Raw genomic sequence first — 14,720 nt, forward strand, 5'->3', positions numbered from 1 at the left:
TCCAAATAGCCAATTTTAGCCCTTATGTGGCACCTCCAAGTACCTTTTTTTATGCTTGTGTTGCTCCCCAACTCTTTTTACATTTGAATGTTGCTCACGAGTAAAAAAAAAAAAGGTTGGGGATCCCTGAGCTACAGGAAGGGGTTGCATGACAACAGATACACTTTCCTCCGCCTGGGTAAAAATAATGCAGGCAGAGAGTGTATGATCTGCTCTGTGTGTCCCTGGCCTAATACTTGCTACAGACAAGTAAGCCAACATCTAGGGCGGCACTATTTTATCTTTCACTTGCAGCTTGTCAGGCAGTTCCTGCTAATTCCAATTGTGGAAGTGCTTGTAGTTAAATACATTCTCAACATTTTTATCTAGTGTGTGAAATGAAAAGTCCGTCCATGAGCAATTTCCTGACTGTCCTTGAGAACTCTGGGTGGTTACGGCATATTAAAGCTGTGATGGACGCCGGCGTTTTCCTGGCAAAGGTACTTCATGCCATTATTTCCATTAGGCTGAGTTTTCTTGTTTGTTCATTTAACTCAAGCTTGGTGTTGGTGCTGAGTACAGGCAGCTTGCAGTGGTCCAGATGTTGTTAAATAAATAGGTACAGGTATGGGATTCCTTATCCGGAAACCTGTTATCCAGAAAGCTCAGAATTACGGAAAGCCTATCTCCCATAGACTTCATTTTAATAAAATCAGAATTTTAAAACCGATTTCCTTTTTCTCTGTAGTAATAAAACAGTACCTTGTAACTGATCCCAGCTTAGATATAAATAATCCTTATTGGGTGCAAAACAATCCTATTGGGTTTAATTAATAGTTTTTTAAGTATTTAAGGAAGGCCACAACTGACAAGCCTCAAGGGCAGTTTAAAATAAAGATAATTACATTTCTCAGTTCTTCATTCATAATAGATTTAGAATGGGAACGGGAAAGTTAACATTTCTTTATTATGAATTCACAACTTTTTTTTTTTTATAAAATACACTGTGATATATAAACAGTGGCTATGGCACTATTGCATTTAAACTGTAATCTTGTTGCTATGAACATTGACCTAGCAACTAGGCAGTGGTAAGCATGACAGATTGAAGGAAAATAAATAGAAAAGCACTTAAATATGATGATTAATAGTTTCTGGTCTCACAGTCCTCATTCCAATTGTTAGGACCATTAACCCTAGCAACAGTTGCCAAGGTTTTTTCAAGTGTTCTTGTGGGCCCTTCTGTCATCATGCTTTAATCGCACAGTGGTCTTATGTCTTTTCTTATTTTGCTCAGAAGTAATGTTTTTGTTGTAAGGAAAAGTGTTGTTTTTTTTTTTTTTTACAGCATATCACAAAGAGATTAAAACCATCAGGCAAATATATAGTTATTCCAGGCTTTGTTTGCTTGGAAATGTAATTGAAACTGTTTGTTTAGTTAATAGGTGACTTGGTAGCTTGGGCTTTTATGCTGTCAGGGTTCTGTTAATGTATTTATTAATTATTATCATCTTGCCTTGTTAGCGGTTGTACCCTGTTTAACCCTGTTCTTTCTGCCAGGTAGTGCAAGATGAGAATGCAAGTGTGTTGGTTCACTGTTCTGATGGTTGGGACCGAACAGCTCAGGTGTGCTCTCTAGCCAGCATTCTGTTGGATCCTTTCTACAGGACTATCAAAGGATTTATGGTGAGGCTGAGATAAATGTATCACCAAGCAACTAGAGAAGGAATCCGTTTTTGTGCCCACAGTACAATAATTAAAGCTACTTGTCTGCTATAGATTACTGCACTGTGACAAATTTATTTGTTATTTGTAAATGTGCCCCATGTGAGCTGGACAGTAATACTGACTTGTGGGGACTACCTCAGCCAAATCAAGCAAATCAACTTAAGTGTAAAATTCTGATTCATACTTTACATCACATGACTGGAAAATTGGGCAAGGTATTTTGTCTATTTCTCATTCTAGTACACTTATGAAAAGGGAAGAAAACTATACACATACTGTCTGAAAATAGATGTATGAAACAAAGCATCTTAAGTGTAGCACCATGGGAATAGGTGGGTGTGTACATTTGCACCCTTTGTAGGAAGGATGTAAGGGCTGATGTTTACATTAAATCATACGTTTAAGTTTCCACATCATGATTCAGGCATCTCTACATTAATGCTTCAATCAAACCTCCACAACTTGATGTGTTTTGATGCACAGTTGGCACTTCTAGCCTGTGAGGTTGGTAATAAAAAACGTGCAGGTACAGGGAAGCAATGAAGCATGCAAAAAAGCTATCAAGCAAGCTAAAATAGAGATGGAAAGGGATATTGCAGCAAGGAGTAAAAAGAATCCAAAATTATTTTTTAATTACGTGAATAGTAAAAAAATGAAGCAAGAAGGGGTGGGAACTTTATTATCACGGGGGGGTACGTTGGTTGATGAGAACGGGGAAAAAGCAGAAATTTTGAACTCTTATTTTTCATCTGTCTATACATCTGAGGAGCCAGATAATGAAGGCTTCCCTTTTAATTTACCCAGTGCTAGTAGTTTAGCTACTGACGCATGGGTCACTCAGGAGGAAATTCAAAAGAGACTTGAACATGTAAAGGTAAACAAAGGTCCAGGACCGGATGGGATTCATCCCAGGGTATTAAATGAGCTGAGCGCTGTGATTGCCAAGCCTCTTCACATAATTTTTCAGGATTCGTTGAGGTTTGGCATGGTGCCGAGAGACTGGCGGATTGCTAATGTGGTGCCATTATTTAAAAAGGGATCTCGTTCTCAGCCTGAAAACTATAGGCCTGTTAGTCTGACATCAGTAGTAGGAAAGCTTCTGGGAGGGGTAATAAGGGATAGGATAGTTGAATACATTGCAGTTCACAATACTATTAGTTTGTGCCAGCATGGTTTTATGCGTAACAGATCTTGCCAGACTAATTTAGTTGCCTTTTATGAGGAGGTGAGCAGGAACCTTGATGCTGGAATGGCAGTTGATGTCATCTACTTAGATTTTGCTAAAGCGTTTGATACAGTACCTCACAGAAGGTTAATGATCAAATTGAGGAATATTGGCCTAGAACATAATATTTGTAATTGGATAGAGAACTGCCAATTCCAGGCAGTGTCATTCTGTGGCTACTACAGCAAATAAAGTGCTGTCTTGTATAAAAAAGGGCATTGACTCAAGGGATGAGAACATATTTTTGCCGCTTTATAGGTCCCTGGTAAGGCCTCACCTTGAGTATGCAGTGCAGTTTTGGGCTCCAGTCCTTAAGAAGGATATTAATGAGCTGGAGAGAGTGCAGAGACGTGCAACTAAACTGGTAAAGGGGATGGAAGATTTAAGCTATGAGGTTAGACTGTCAGGGTTGGGGTTGTTTTCTCTGGAAAAGAGGCGCTTGCGAGGGGACATGATTACTCTGTACAAGTACATTAGAGGGGATTATAGGCAGTTGGGGGATGTTCTTTTTTCCCATAAAAACAATCAACGCACCAGAGGTCACCCCTATAGATTAGAGGAACAGAGCTTCCATTTGAAGCAGCGTAGGTGGTTTTTCACGGTGAGGGCAGTGAGGTTGGGGAATGCCCTTCCTAGTGATGTGATAATGGCAGACTCTGTTAATGCCTTTAAGAGGGGCCTGGATGAGTTTTTGAACAAGCAGAATATCCAAGGCTATTGTGATACTAATATCTACAGTTAGTATTACTGGTTGTATTTATAGTTTATGTATGTGAGTGTATAGATTGGTTAGTATAGGTTGTGTGCTGGGTTTACTCGGATGGGTTGAACTTGATGGACAATGGTCTTTTTTCAACCCTATGTAACTATGTAACTATGTAACTATAAAGGGAGTATGCAACATGTCATGCTTTGGAGCCCTTATTTGAGTTTCTTATTAAAGCCAGTTGTGTTGACTGCTGATTGATGGGAAATAAGGAGTGTACGCCTTTTTGCCCACACTTCTGTTGCATATTTACCCAGTGCTGGGAATTATATTCTTTTGACATACAGGTAGGGGATCCGTTATCTGGAAACCCGTTATCCAGAAAGGTTCAAATTACAGGAAGGGCATCTCCTGATTTTTTTTTTTTTTTTCTGTTATAATTAAACCGTAATTTGTACTTAATCCCAACTAAGATATAATTAATCCTTATTGGGGACCAAACAATTATGTTTAATGTTAAAATTATTTTTTAGTAACTTTAAGGAGATCCAAGTTACAGAAAGATGCCTTATCTGGAATACCCCAAGCATTCTGGATAACAGGTCCCATACTTCTGCTTTTCTAAAGGACTTGGATTGTGATTATCTCAGGGGTATAAAGTCTCCAGCACTTCTCTGTTATGGAATCACAATGTCCTAAACCTTCTTCTTGCTTGCTCTGTTATTGGGCAGTTTTGTGGGAGCTGCTTCCAGCAGGAGCTGCAGCACATACATTTACATTTAATAGTGTAGGAAAATGTTCAGGTTTATATAACTGTGTGCTAGATGTTTTCTGAAATATCACTGAAGTGATGCCTTTTTCTTCTCCTGAAAGTTTCTTATAGAAAAGGAGTGGATATCTTTGGGACACAAATTTACTCAAAGGTAAGTGTATAGAATACAAATATACCGCTAATTAAGTGAGATCTACTATGGAGAATGTTTGGGGCCCAAGTCTTCCAAATGTGGAGGTCTTTCCATAATCTGTATATGTTTTTAACATGAATTTATGCTCTCTTAGTTACCATCGAGTACATAGCACTGTATTTTATTAAAATAAAAAAGCAAACCAGTCAAAAATGGAAAAAATTTTAATCATACAATATGCTACACAATATTCATTTTTAGAGGACATATTACATAAGTTTGAAAAAAAGAAATTCGAAATGTTAAAAAAACCCATCAAGTATTTATGATGGCTCATTTGTTTAACGCTTCAACAATAACCACATGAAGAACTGTGACAAACATTTAATATTAGACATCTGTATGAACAAACAGAACCTAGTCCCAGACATATTAAGATGCAGTATCAAAAACGTATAATATTTCTATCGTACTGTGGCAAAACTCATGTATAAATTGTCCATTGTAGATGTGGCCACTTAGACGTGGATCCAAAAGAGGTTTCACCTGTATTTACACAGTTTGTTGAGTGCGTGTGGCACCTCACGGAGCAGTTCCCCTGTGCCTTTGAGTTCAGCGAGAGGTTCCTACTGGAGATCCATGACCATATTTTCTCCTGTCAGTTTGGCAACTTTATTGGAAATTCCCAGAAGGAACGCGAAGAACTAAAGTGAGTTTCTAAAGGGTTAATGTATCAGAGGAAAACTATATCTGGAATGCAAGCTTTTTTTCATTCAAGATAAGAGATTTTTTGTCTTGGATGAACAAATATATGATTTATAGAGCCATTGGGGAACATAACTTGTGCTGCACCCATCAGAACAGAAGGCTGCTCTTGGTCTTCAGTTGGCTGTGTTGGGGGGGGCTGCCAGACCAATCTGTCTGAAAGTCCAACAGATACCTATCAGTTAGGTTTACAAGTTTAATCTGGCAAGCACTGCATAAATCCTCTGGTCGCTGTAAGCCTGTAGTGTGATCCAATTAGGCCCTGCATGTGGTTGGCCAAATTGGTCAAACATCCTTGTATTTGGGGATCTTACCAAACAAGTGAATGTTAAAATGTATAGGCAGCTTTAAGTACTGTAAAACAAACAAAGCTGTTTTACATGATAGGCATATGTAATTTTTATTGCTTATTTTTCAATTGACTCTTTTAATCCTCAAATCCATGGTTAGTTCAGTTCTGACCTAACTACTTGGACTCACATATTTCAAGAATGTTAATTAACTTGGCCTGTAGACCAACAGTCTTAATTGATTTGCATCATAAGAATTTGCATCTAGCCAAGAGATCTGGTTTACACTAAAAGATTTGTTAATGATTATTTGATTCCAGTCAGTTTTGTTATATGTTTTGCTTCACAATAATGAAACATGTTAATGCATTCTTAGGATCTTTGAAAGAACTCATTCTTTGTGGCAATTCCTCTTGCAAAGGAAACAAGAGTTTGTGAACCCCTTATATACACACTTGGCCTACAAAACACTTCGGCCAATCACCCTGCCTTTCACCTTCAAGTAAGTCCTCCAAAGTTTTTGCACAATTTTTCTGGGGAATGTTCATGTTAAGTATCCTACCATTTGGGAGGGACCCCTAAAACGTTAGATGAGCAGTTTATAAATGATGTTACATGTTATGCAGCATATAAATGTCCAACATTTGTAGTCTGTGTGCATTTTTAATACAATATTTACCCTAAGTGCACCTTGCTTCTTTGTTAGCCCAGTCATAACCATTTATTTAAAGCAAATCTCTACAAAACCCTAAGAAAGACACCCCCTATATGAGTTGCCCCCGCCACTTGACAAAAACTCCTTCTAGTTTATGACCTGTTTGCTTTAACTGAAAAATCATAGGTTCCATGCCAAAATACTGGCAATAAGAAATGTGTTAACTGTTGCACCACTGATATAGCCTCTGTATAAGAGGCCAAGGAAGATCAAAGCTGCCAGGGATGCTTGTCCATAAGGTCAGCGGTAAAACATTTGTCACCAAACCCATTAATGACTGTGGGTAAAAGTTACTAACTGGGGCTATGGGTTTCAGGCCAACCTGTGCATTACTAATGCAACTGATACCCATTTTATATGTAAAGGACAAGCTGATTATTCACCAGGTCAGTGCATCTGTTTGCATTATGTTATATGATCATGCTTTTCTTTGCTTGCAAGGCATGCAGTCCCTTTTTTATTTTTCTTTAAACCCAACCAATGAGGCATTTACAATTTCTGGCTGATTAGGGAATTCTAAAGTTTGACTGAACTACACTGCAATTCCTGTCAGTCTGATCTTATAAGTGCTTTGTATTTATACTTGCTTTATTGTCATAGAGCATCTGAAAACATGTTTATTTTGCTTGAGCAGGTTCTGGTGTGGAATGTATAACCGCTTTGACAAAGGGATGCACCCCAGGCAATGCGTTTTGGATTACCTGCTGGAATGTATGAACAAGAAAGCAGCACTGGAGAAAAGTGAGATTGAGGCAGAAAATGTAAGTTTTTCAAATATATGAAAGGAAAGCAAGTCAAAGGCCAGTGAACACTACAGTAAAACATTTGTACTGCATATAACTTACAACCTGACTGGGCGGGAACCCAATCCATTTAAGAGTCATGGCACACAGCATTTTAGTTGGGGTAGCAGGACTGTCGTAGTAAGGCTACAGTCACACATGGCATACTGTCTGCTTCTTTCCACATGAGATTTGCAGATAGGCAGAGAGAACTGAATTTGCTCCACTTTGCCTGCCTACAAAAAGCAGATGGAGAGAAGTGGATGGTACATCACATGTCATTGTGGCCTAAGATCTATGGAGATCCAAGAATCCTTCCTGGCTAGCAGCTGCCTACATTTCACTTGAATGAAAACCCACATGGTAAGAGGCTTTTACTTGAAAACACTGACAAGTGTGGACATCAGATTTTCCATTCTGGTGGGAAAAGGGCTGCTAGTAAGGAAGGAAGTTTTCATTCTCTCAGATTTATTATTAATATTGGAAAAAAAAAAAAAGTTTTTAACGGTGTAGTCGGATACCCTCAAATCCATTTTTAAATGGACAGTATAATCTTAACAGAATAGGCATATACTGCCCCTTGAATGTATCTAAACCTAAATTTCAGCATCTCTGAGTAAGCAGTAAATATCCCAAGAACTAGGATTCTGGTTTGAATTCAAAACTTTGGAAGATATGGGTTTGACTTTTTTTTTTTTTTTTTCCTTCTTACGGAACAGAAACTTGCTGCACAGGACTTCCCTGAGAAGAAAGGACCCAGTGTATTATCAGTGCACTTACAGACTGTACCTACAACTGAAGTAATGGCAAATAAAGACATTCCAGAGCTTTCTAAAGAAGAGACTAAGTGTCAGCTGTCAAATGGATCCATGACAGATAGTGACCATAATTTAATTGAGACATTGGAAAACAATCAGTCAGTATCCAATGGTCATAATGTTACTGGAGAAGTGGAAAATAATCTGTCAGTAGCCAATGGTCATAATGTTACTGGAGAAGTGGAAAATAATCTGTCAGTAGCCAATGGTCATAATGTTACTGGAGAAGAGGACAGGACTTCCTCTACCTGTAACCTTTTACCTTCAACTGGGAAATTAGATACTGGTAATATCATTACTCAGTCTGGATCGCCGCAAGAGATTTAAGTATCTCTACCATCTGTCCCTACCGTCGGGTATATCATATCTAAAATCCCACATGACCAACAAGATGCATGTGTACATCTTAGCATATCATGTAGCTAAGAGTTGAAGAGGCCTAGCATGACTGAACTGCCACAGTGTATTTTCATTTGGTGAGGTATCTTATCTGGACGAAGATCTGCTCCCCATATCATATTGTTCCAGGATAAACTGTAAGAAATGGGGAAAACAGCAGAGTTCAGTGTTTGCCATTTGGCATTAAAATGATTAAGGTGGAGGATTTCAAGAAGACAGCAGATGCTCCTAGGGGTGTGGGGATATTAAATGCCTTTTATTACAAACAAAATGTGCCTGTAATAGGTTTATACAATACTGCGCTAACATTTCATGCCATGTTAAGGGTTAACTTACATGCTTTATGTTGCCTGACTCCAAGGCCACACTGCATCCTTTGACTACTTTTATTGTTGATATGGATGCCAGTGGGATTTTTGCCACACAATTAAAGCCACTGGTACAGAAAGGATTTTTTGGAGAATAAAGTGAGGATGTTACAGTTCTCCTGGATATCTGGTGCTGAAGAACTTTTTTTTCTTTACCCTTTTGCAGTATTCTCTCTGTAATATGAATTAAGGGTACATTGCCATGTACATTTAAAGCTGTTCACTGTGCTCTATTGGACTTTATTGAACCACCATTCACTGCATGAAGAAACTATGGCTGTTTAGGCAGTTTAGAAATATGTCTTTGTTCTCATGGGTCTGGCAACCAAGTTTTACTAAGTTCAGCTGCTGTGTACTTGGTCTGTGGCTTTTGATCACCACAAGATATGGTTGGCATAGCAAGACGTATTGGAAAATCATGGCTCAGCTCATTCAAAAAGTAGGAACAAGGAAAGTTTGTGGTAGGGTTTCAGTTGAGGAATTTGAGTGCCAGAGTCAGTATCTGTTGTTTATATTAAATGTGCACTTAACAAACTGGAATTCAGTGGCCTTCTGTTGCTGGAGCGTGGGCACTGAAATTCAAGACCAGGTTGGCTTGAAGTGTCAGTGCTCCTGCTTAACACTCACCACTAGGGAGCCTGGACACCAGGTGTGATGCCACCAATCCAGCTGTGCCACAGCCCAGTTGATATGGTTGATAAGGGGGCAGGGAAACCTGGGGACACTACTGGTAAAAAAGAAAAAAAGGCATTGGTCTGTTTATCCCTTTTTATTAAAATTCTGCAGGGAAAAAATGATTTCAATAGGGTTATAATAGTAATTTAGTAATAGTGTTATATCTATAAGTGCCTATAGTTAAATGTGTGACAGCATACTTTAAGGCTAATGTGCAAGATGTTATGCCCGGGGCCTGTCTATCCCCAGTGCCATGCAGCTGCAGAACAGGCAATACATGTGCCAGCCTGGACTGTGGTATGTAATGTAAGGAACAAAGAAAGAATTCTTAGTTCCCATACATAAATGATGCCTGGTAGCTTTTGTATTAGGCCTGGCTGACATTAAGCACTTCAATTAACACTTGCAATTGCAGATTTCATAAAAAAAACAGTCTGTATACTTACAGTTGTAGTTGTCATATTAGTCTCGAATAGCTGGCCAATGCTCACTATAGGAAGTAAATCTTGTAACTTAACACCTAAGGGCTATGTTACAAGGGGTGCTTTCTACACCTGTGTGATTCAAGCAGCAGGGTAGAACCTGAGACAACCCAGGGCACCTACCACAGACTTCAATGGGAAATTCTTGACATTGCCCGTGAACCTATGGTTCTTAGCCTGGAAGCAGTATAATCTTGTCCAAATAAGAACTGCATGTACCATGCAATTTCCGTTGGTCAGTGGGAGTTGTCAGATTTGCCACGAGCCTAAACACTATATTAAATTTCTGTATAGCTCAACAGAGAATTCTGTTGCTTGTAAGTAATTGAACTGCACATGAAATTCAGAAGGAGGATCTAGTAGTGACCACTGAAATCACTTGTGTAAACAATGCTGTTTTTTTGCATAGCAATACTGGTTGCTTAATTGTCCTGCCTTGTCACCCATGCCATGACTTTGTTTTTTTTATTTCCGTTGACCTTCCTTTTTATGCTATGGCTGATCAAGTTGTAGTCACTGTTAATGGCATACATATGTTTAGTGCAAATGCTATAGTAGGTCTCTCTGTATTTTTAAACAACTGTGCTAAAGGCTTATACCAGGATTATGAATTTGCCCTTATAGCGCCACTTTTTATTCATTTCAAGAACCTCCTGGATGCCATGCTGCTGATTCTCTTAGCTCAATGCAAGCTCTTCATTTGGTCAAGATATTGAGATTAACAAATGTTTGTCTTTTTTTTAGTATATTTCATTATAAGAAAGGACAATTGAAACTGCTTTTAGTAGTAGTAACCAATATTGCCAAAATGTTTTGCGGTTTTCTACAGCTTAAGTAGCCCTTTAAAATGACATTGCTATTAAGAGACTGTTTTTTTTTTTTATCGGTTTTAATTACAGTTGCACCCAGGAAGCTGTAGGTCAAATTTATCTGGTTGCTAGGAATCTACTTACCCTAGAAACCAGACAGATGTTTGAATGACAGACAAGAAAGAAAGTGGGGATTATTTATAAACACGGGGCAAATATGCTACTGGGCAATAATACTTAGTAACTAATCAACAATAAGCATTTTTTCAGCCAGCTGCAAGTAGAACAGTGGAAGCAAACATCTGACTGTGTGCCATGGGTTACTGCTCAGGGGCAAATTTGCCCAGTTCATATATAAACCTCAGTGGCTAGGAGTGGGTCTAAAATGGCAAATAAAACACACACAGAAGTGTAAAACTGCACATCATACAAATGCTTTATTCTAAGATTCCCAGTTGATACAGGGCTTATTTTTGCTTTTCTATTTAAAAAAAAAAAAAAAAAAAAAAAAAAAGTTCTGTTGATTTTTTTACACAGATCCAGACTGGGATTCAAATTAGACCCTGGCATTTCAGGTACCCAGAGGGCCCAAACAGCCCCCCACCAGCCCAGTAAATAGACATATGGCGCCTTACAGAGTCCAGGACAGCTAGTATATATGATAGATATAAATGTTCTAGGTGAGATTATTGCTTTGCTGTACTTTGCACAGATTTTATAGGTTTTATGACAGATTATATGTAACTTTCTTGTGTTGTCCAATTTTTCTTTTTCTTGGTTCAGAATGATAATGAATCCAATCAATAAAATGACTGTTACGTGAGAATGAAAGGGCTGGGGTTGTGCACTGATGGGTGGGAAGTGTCCCTAAGGGTTGTTGTCTGATATTAAAATATATGCAGTATGTACATATCCACATTATAATTAATAATATTGTTAGCAATAACTGAATTCACAGTAGAAACCAATCATGTGTCCCTCTGAACTCCAGCTTTAGATGCAACCACCATGCCCACCTGGTATCTGGGCCAGGAAATGAATGCCCTCTCTCCTCTGCTGCCATCTCTGTGCTGATATTGAATGGCGCACAGAAGAGAGAAACACTTATCTACAGTAACTTTCTCTCTCATGCTAAAAAGCAGACATTGTTACATGTTACAGTTAATGGCTATCATCGTACATATTAGGGATGCGCCAAATCCCGGATTCGGTTCAGGATTCAGGCCGAATCCAGCCTTTTTTTGATGGATTCGGTTTTGGCCGAATCCAACGTCCATGTTGAACTGAATCTGAATCCTAATTAGCAAAATTAGCATATGCTAATTAGCACTCAGAAAGGGTTAAATTTTAGGGGGGGGGTTAATGCTAATTCGGATTTGGCAGAATCCATCAGGGTGGGTTCGGGGTTTCGATGCATCCCTAGTACATATAAGCATATGTGACCTCAAATGTGTGCCAGGCAGCAATTTTTGGGTGACCATGTGTGCCATAAGGATGTTGGTTCCCATTGTCAGGATCTGAAAATAAGTCCTGGTGTATTTGTGCCACATTGTGAGAAAAAAAAACAGAATCTCCCAAAAACTTGCTGTTTACCCTTTTTTCCCCGCTTATGTTTACTGATGTGTTAACTGTGAGGGGTGTGTATATATGAATGGCAGCAAGTGTCTCCTGTGTGCATGGGTACTGTGGCACTGTAGCACTATGTGTGTCTGTTTCTTTAGCAGGGGAGGCAAATGAAGTTACACATACTGCTGTACAGTGCACTGCTCTATACCTGTATACAAATACAATGTGACCATCCTCTTATTAAATGTTGCAGTTGTCTTTCTAAAGGAAATAAACCACTTTTCTAAAGGTTTTTTTTTAGTTATTTGTGTTCTATGGTGTTTTATTCTGTGCTGATAAATATTGTGGTATGTTTTGCTCTATGAGTAGGTTGTGGACATTGCTGGACTATGGCAGTGCTGCAAAGCTCTCTCAGCATTCTGATCCTTCTACTTCAGATAAGCATTACCTTCATAGCTGTGTATAAAGATAATCAGCCCATGTGTCTCTCGCTTTTATAAAAATGTAGCCTTACAATGTAGCCTGACTAAATTTCATTTGAATTTTGCTGAAAATATGTCACAACCAATTACCATCTAAGCACACTGTTACCTTTTTTTAATGTGCATTCATTAAACTCAGTTTCTTGATTCTGGCATTTGAAAACACACAAAGTTATTATTATTAACATTTATTAAAAAAGCGCCAACATATTCCGCAGTGCTGTACAATAAGTGGGCCAATTAAAGCTTGTACTTTGAGTTGCCATATGGAATGCCTGTGCCCCTGACCCACCCAAGGTTTATCCAAGCCTCACTTACTTTGGGCTTACCCCTGCCCATTTCTCAGCATTCCATTAAGGATCCTGTTTACAGGGGAAGTGTGTTTGCACTTATATGTTCATAGAAAGCATAACACTCTATTTCTAGTCAAACAACAAGTGTCTTGTCTTGCTTTATAGCATATTTTCTAGATCAGTGCCTTAAAGGGGAGAGCATATCTTTGTAGCTTAATGTATAGAACGTCTTAATGCCCTATATATACTGATAATGGGTTAGTGCAGAGGATTTCTACTTTCTGTCTGAATATGTATGAATTCTGTGGTCACAGCCTTACTACCCCCCCCCCCCCCTAATGGTTACAGTGATGAGTACAACTTTCCCTTTTTTGTTATAGTTTATACAGGAGGAGTGGCCAGATCCATGTCATAGCTTCCACCTTCCCATCTTTCTTTAAAGTATAGGGCATTTTTAGTAGCTTAATGCATAGAAAGTCAATGTCCTCTATATACTGATAATTAATGATGTGTGAATCTGTTCCACTGAAAATTTTAATTTGCAAAATGGCAAAAATGCAGCGTGTCCAAAAAACATTGTCACATGTGCCTAATTTTTGTGACGCGTACAACAATTTTTTTTATGTGGGCGACAATTCTTTGTTGCACTGCAAATTTTGACGCCGTTGCGCAAAACAAGAAGATTCGCCACAAATCCATGCCTGCAGAATTATTTCGCCCATCACTACTGATAATGGGTGAGTGCAGAGGATCTCTTGTTTCTGTGTATATGAATTTTGTGGTCACAACCTCAGGTTTGCTATAGATCAACACCTAAAGTCAAAGCCCATTCACTATGCCCCTGTACAAAGGAGTTGGAGATATAACAACAGCTGCTGTCATGTATTTGGAACCAAGGAGCCTACTTATTCTTCCCCAGATTTACAAGTGAGCCCCACAGTTTTAATAACAGCCCTGTGAACCCCAGAATCTGTTTTGTTGGGTACTTCTATCAAATTAAAATTCTCTTAAGTAGCTCATAACTGTGCCCAGCTTTATTAACATTGGGGGTTATGTAATAAAAGGAAATAACCCATCAACAGGCTGCATTTACAGGTCACCTGTTTAAAAGCAAACATCTTTGGTTGTTAATATTATGTTCACAATGTTCATGTTATGTTTAATATATTCTTAGCAATGGTGCTTATCATTTCCACTCACAGAGTCTTACTATTATCACTATAAAAAAAAAAGTTTGGTCCAGATCTTATGGAACATAGTGGCCAATCAGAAGGTAACTTAATATTAAGCAAACTAAACCTCTGTAATATTATTACCAGTAAGTCTATATTCTCTAAATACAAATAGGAAAAATAAATTTTCAGTCCTGAATACAGGCTGCCATAGTCTGTATACAGTTACTGTGTACAAGGGTGCAGAATATATTTTAGATTTTGTTTAAAAAAAATTGTTGCAAGATTTTGTTTTGCAAAAAAACACCTGGCTTTCTTCTAGAATTACAGTAATTCTGACATTTAAAAAGCTGTAGTTCACTGACAGTTGGAGGACTCCAGGTTGCACTTTTCTTCCCTCCCCAGCATTCTTTTATTATCTCTAAGCCCTTTGGTTTGTAAACCTGGCCTCCATGCTCAGTCAATGGTATTTTTGGGGGCAGTTATATTGATGGATTTACTGCATGCACAAATATTAATAGGCCCCTAGCCTGGGAGGACATCTGGAACCCTATGTGTCAT

The 14,720-nt window shown here is 38.5% G+C and overlaps 1 protein-coding gene across 3 annotated transcripts in view; it reads left to right on the forward strand.

Moving 5' to 3' along the window:
• The window catches only part of mtmr8 (myotubularin related protein 8), a 52,301-nt gene extending 39,797 nt beyond the window's left edge, over positions 1–12,504 (forward strand). For all 3 annotated transcript variants that reach the window (XM_031890833.1, XM_012967633.3, XM_004915755.4), the window contains 7 exons: positions 370–479; positions 1,540–1,665; positions 4,512–4,561; positions 5,052–5,252; positions 5,975–6,100; positions 6,948–7,074; positions 7,815–12,504. In XM_031890833.1, coding sequence (XP_031746693.1) covers positions 370–479; positions 1,540–1,665; positions 4,512–4,561; positions 5,052–5,252; positions 5,975–6,100; positions 6,948–7,074; positions 7,815–8,240 — 1,166 coding nt within the window. In that variant the 3' untranslated portion in view covers positions 8,241–12,504. The remainder of the gene's footprint in view (positions 1–369; positions 480–1,539; positions 1,666–4,511; positions 4,562–5,051; positions 5,253–5,974; positions 6,101–6,947; positions 7,075–7,814) is intronic.
• The last annotated feature ends 2,216 nt before the right edge of the window (positions 12,505–14,720 follow it).

Source organism: Xenopus tropicalis, chromosome 8 (assembly GCF_000004195.4).
Source record: "Xenopus tropicalis strain Nigerian chromosome 8, UCB_Xtro_10.0, whole genome shotgun sequence".
NCBI lineage: Eukaryota > Metazoa > Chordata > Amphibia > Anura > Pipidae > Xenopus > Xenopus tropicalis.